The sequence below is a fragment of the Pinus tabuliformis genome, chromosome 5_2 (assembly GCF_031772625.1).
Source record: "Pinus tabuliformis cultivar Carrire ecotype Pingquan chromosome 5_2, CPIR1, whole genome shotgun sequence".
In the NCBI taxonomy this organism is placed as follows: Eukaryota; Viridiplantae; Streptophyta; class Pinopsida; order Pinales; family Pinaceae; genus Pinus; species Pinus tabuliformis.
The window spans coordinates 142,008,698-142,012,387 of NC_142306.1; the positions used below are offsets into that span (position 1 = coordinate 142,008,698).

Sequence of the window (3,690 nt, forward strand, 5' to 3'; positions counted from 1 at the left end):
GGCTCCTTCTAATGATGCAAACAAGGACCAAGATGGTTTCACCAAAGTCCCCACCTGCCGCCGGCATGCCAAGAAAAATCAAGCTATTCCAGATCAAGCCCTCAAGGCGAACCCCCAGAACCGCTTCTCTGTCCTTGCCTCGCAAGATATTCCAAACAGTCCCAACTCTGACTCCCCAGATCAGCCAATCCGACCCGTGCCCTCCTTCAACCGCTCCATCACCTTAATATCCTCTGACCCAGCCTCTTCCAACTCTGCAGATACACCCTCAATGGAGAAAACCAAATCTGTCTCAGATCTCGGACCCCTAATCCCTTCCAAGGGGAAAACCATGATGAATGAAAATCAACACGCATCAGATATGGATCTTGACGCAGCACTAGCCTTGAGTCTTCATGAAAATGCAGTGGAGGTGGACCACAATACTCCAAGTGTTATGGAGGAAGATCGGGAAGATGTAGATCTAGAAGAGTTTGACATCTCCAAGCTTGACATCTCCAAACTGGAGACAGCATGCAAGCAAAAAGAGTACAACTCAATCCCCCTCTGGCAAATAGATAAACTTGAAGGAGTCCTGACCAGGGTGCAGCACCATAAAAGCCTGGGCATCCAAGGAGGCAGTCACTGGGATGGAAAAAAGATCCTTAAAGATACAAAGAAAAGGGGCAGAAAAACAGACCTTCAGAGAACAATAATAGTAGGGGAACTACTTATGGATTCGGGGCAATTCCCCAAGTTGACCAAGTTCTACAAACCCAAATCTCAATCTACATGAAGCTCATTTCTTGGAATGTAAGAGGACTCAACGGTCCCTCTAAACACAGAATGATCAAAAACCTGATTATGCAAGAAAAACCAGCAATAGTCTTTCTTCAAGAAACAAAAAGCAGCAGCACAATGATAGACAGACTCAGCAACAAAATATGGGCAGGCAGTAGTTCAATATCAGTAGACGCCTCAGGGGCATCCGGCGGTCTTGCCATTTTATGGAACCCGCAGATTGTATTACTTGATAATTTTCATGCCACTCTTCATCTTATTCAAGCTACATTCCACCTCATCGGCACCAACATCCACGGGCACCTAACCAATGTATACTTCCCGCAGTCAATTCAACAAAAATTAGATCTCTTGGATACGATTTCCCTCCTTAATGCAAATAGACACTTCCCCTTATGGATTGGAGGAGGCGATTTCAATATCATAAAATCCATGGAAGAAAAACAAGGGGGTAGAACCCGGCTCGACAGTGATAGCAGCGGCTTCAAGCAATTCTTACAAAACAATAAGCTCATGGACATTCCCACCTCCAATGGCATTTTTACCTGGTCCAACAAGCGCAGAGGTGCTCACCATATTGCCTCAAGGCTAGATCGATTTTTAATCTCAGACAATGCGATCCACCTTGGAGGAGATTTTAGCGCCTCAATCATTCCCCAAGGAGGCTCCGATCACTGGCCAATTTTGCTCCATTGGTCAAGACCAGGCAACTGCTGCAATCGACCCTTTCGATTCGAAGCCTTTTGGCTCACAAACAACAAGTTCAAGGATGTGGTCAATCAAGCCTGGACATCTTACATCACGCCTGCGGGAGCTAAGATGTATCAGTTTCAACAAAAGCTAAAAAATCTGAAACAAGCTCTTAAAATATGGAACCGAACTCATTTTGGCAACATACAGGAGAGCAGACAAAAACTGGAACAGCAAATGAAAGTACTACAACAAAAATTCATTCTGGAAGGACGCACAGAAGAACAAATTCAACAGGATCAGATCCTCTGGAATCAAATTGAAGAGCGTCAAAAACAAGAGGAAATTCTATGGCGGCAAAAATCTCGAATAAGCTGGCTTAAAGATGGAGAGAAAAACACAAAATTCTTCCACAAAACCACCATACAAAGGCGTATGCACAACAAAATTACCTTTGTCAACAATCAATAGGGTGAAAGAATAGAGGTTCATGAAGACATGGAAAAAGAATTTACAGGCTACTTCAAGGACATTCTAAAGGAACCTGACGACAACCGGGATGAGGCAATCCGGGCTATCACGCAGCACATTCCTAAAATTATCAATGAGGACCACAACAATCAACTGCTCCAACCCATATCATTAAAGGAAGTTGAAGAAGCCTTGGCTCAACTCAAAGATGGCAAAGCTCCAGGGCCTGACGGATTCACGTCCAATTTCTTTCATGAATTTTGGGAGCTCATCAAAGTTGAAGTATGGGATCTAGTGGAAGAATCCCGTAGCATGCACTGGGTCCTCCCAGCCCTCAACTCAACCTTCATAGCCTTGGTACCCAAAGAAGTGGCTTCAAACAAACCTGAGAAGTACAGACCAATAGCGCTATGCAATGTGATTTACAAACTCATTTCAAAGGTTATTGCAAACCGACTCAAACCGCTCCTCCCCCTGCTCATCTATCCAGAACAGACGGGGTAAGTTGAAGGTCGGCAGATCATGGATGGAATAATTCTTTCAAATGAAGTCATACACTCTTTAAAGCTTCTCAAAAAACCAGGTATGCTTCTCAAGCTAGACCTTTCCAAAGCCTTCGACAAACTTAGTTGGAATTACATTCATAAAATGCTCTTGGCTTTTGGCTTTAATGCTACCTGGACCAGATGGATCATGAACCTAATCACTTCTCCAAGTTTCTCTGTCTTACTGAACGGATCTCCTTCTCCTCCCTTTCACCCCTCGCGTGGCATTAGGCAAGGGGATCCTCTATCACCTTTCCTCTTCGTTTTAATGGCTGAAGGGTTAAGCAGGCTCCTCAAATCAGCAGTTTCCTCTCAAGCTCTGAAAGGCATCTCTCTCCATGGCCGACCTCCTCAGACTCATCAGCAATTCGTTGATGATACAATGCTCTTCGGGCATCCTTCCGTAAAAGAGGCCTCTGTATTCAAATATCTCCTATCCCTCTTCTCTGAAGCCTCTGGCACGTCCATTAACGCTGTAAAATCTCAACTCTTCTTCTTCAACACTCCCCCCTCCACGCAAAGGAATATTGCTCGAATTTTGGGATTCACAATTTCCCACCTGCCTTCTAAATATCTAGGAGCTCCCCTCTCCGATTCAGCAATCAAGCAGGTGTCCTGGAGGTCGCTTCTGGACAAACTTGAATCAAAGCTCTCATCCTGGACTTTCCGGGCTTTAAATTTGGCAGGCAGGCTCGTCCTCATTAAATCAGTATTACAAGCAATGCCGCTCTATCTTTTCTCCATCTTGGCAGCTCCAAAAGGGGTTCTGAAGGCAATACGCAATCTACAACGCAACTTCCTCTGGGGTTCCACTGGCCTGAATCGGAAATGGGCCCTTGTCAAATGGACAGAGGTTTGTAAAACCAAATCAGAAGGAGGGCTAGGACTTCGGGATCTGCTTCAAAGCAAAAACACAATGGGAGCTAGAATATGGTGGAACTGGGTCTCCAAGCCAAACACCCCATGGGCTCAATTATGGCAAGCAAAATATGCCAGAGGCAGCAGTTGGAGTAACCTCATCAGAATCAATCCTACAACGCAAGGTTCACTCATCTGGAACAATGCAAAAACTCAGAGTAGCTTCAAGAACATAGCTTTTGGGAAATTCATTCAGGCACAGCTGTCAGATTCTGGGAGGACTCATGGCAGCAACTCCCCAAACTTGCAAATTTGGTCCACAAACCTCTTTGGCAGGCTAAAATGA

General features: G+C 45.0%; 2 protein-coding genes across 2 annotated transcripts; both read left to right on the forward strand.

Moving 5' to 3' along the window:
* The first annotated feature begins 771 nt into the window (after window positions 1-771).
* On the forward strand, window positions 772-1,941 carry LOC149157913 (uncharacterized). The gene has a single exon (XM_089433820.1). The coding sequence runs from the start codon at window positions 772-774 to the stop codon at window positions 1,939-1,941; it is 1,170 nt and encodes a 389-aa protein (XP_089289946.1).
* Window positions 1,942-2,754: 813 nt separating this feature from the next.
* LOC149157914 (uncharacterized) lies at window positions 2,755-3,690 on the forward strand. Its single transcript, XM_089433821.1, has one exon. The coding sequence runs from the start codon at window positions 2,755-2,757 to the stop codon at window positions 3,688-3,690; it is 936 nt and encodes a 311-aa protein (XP_089289947.1).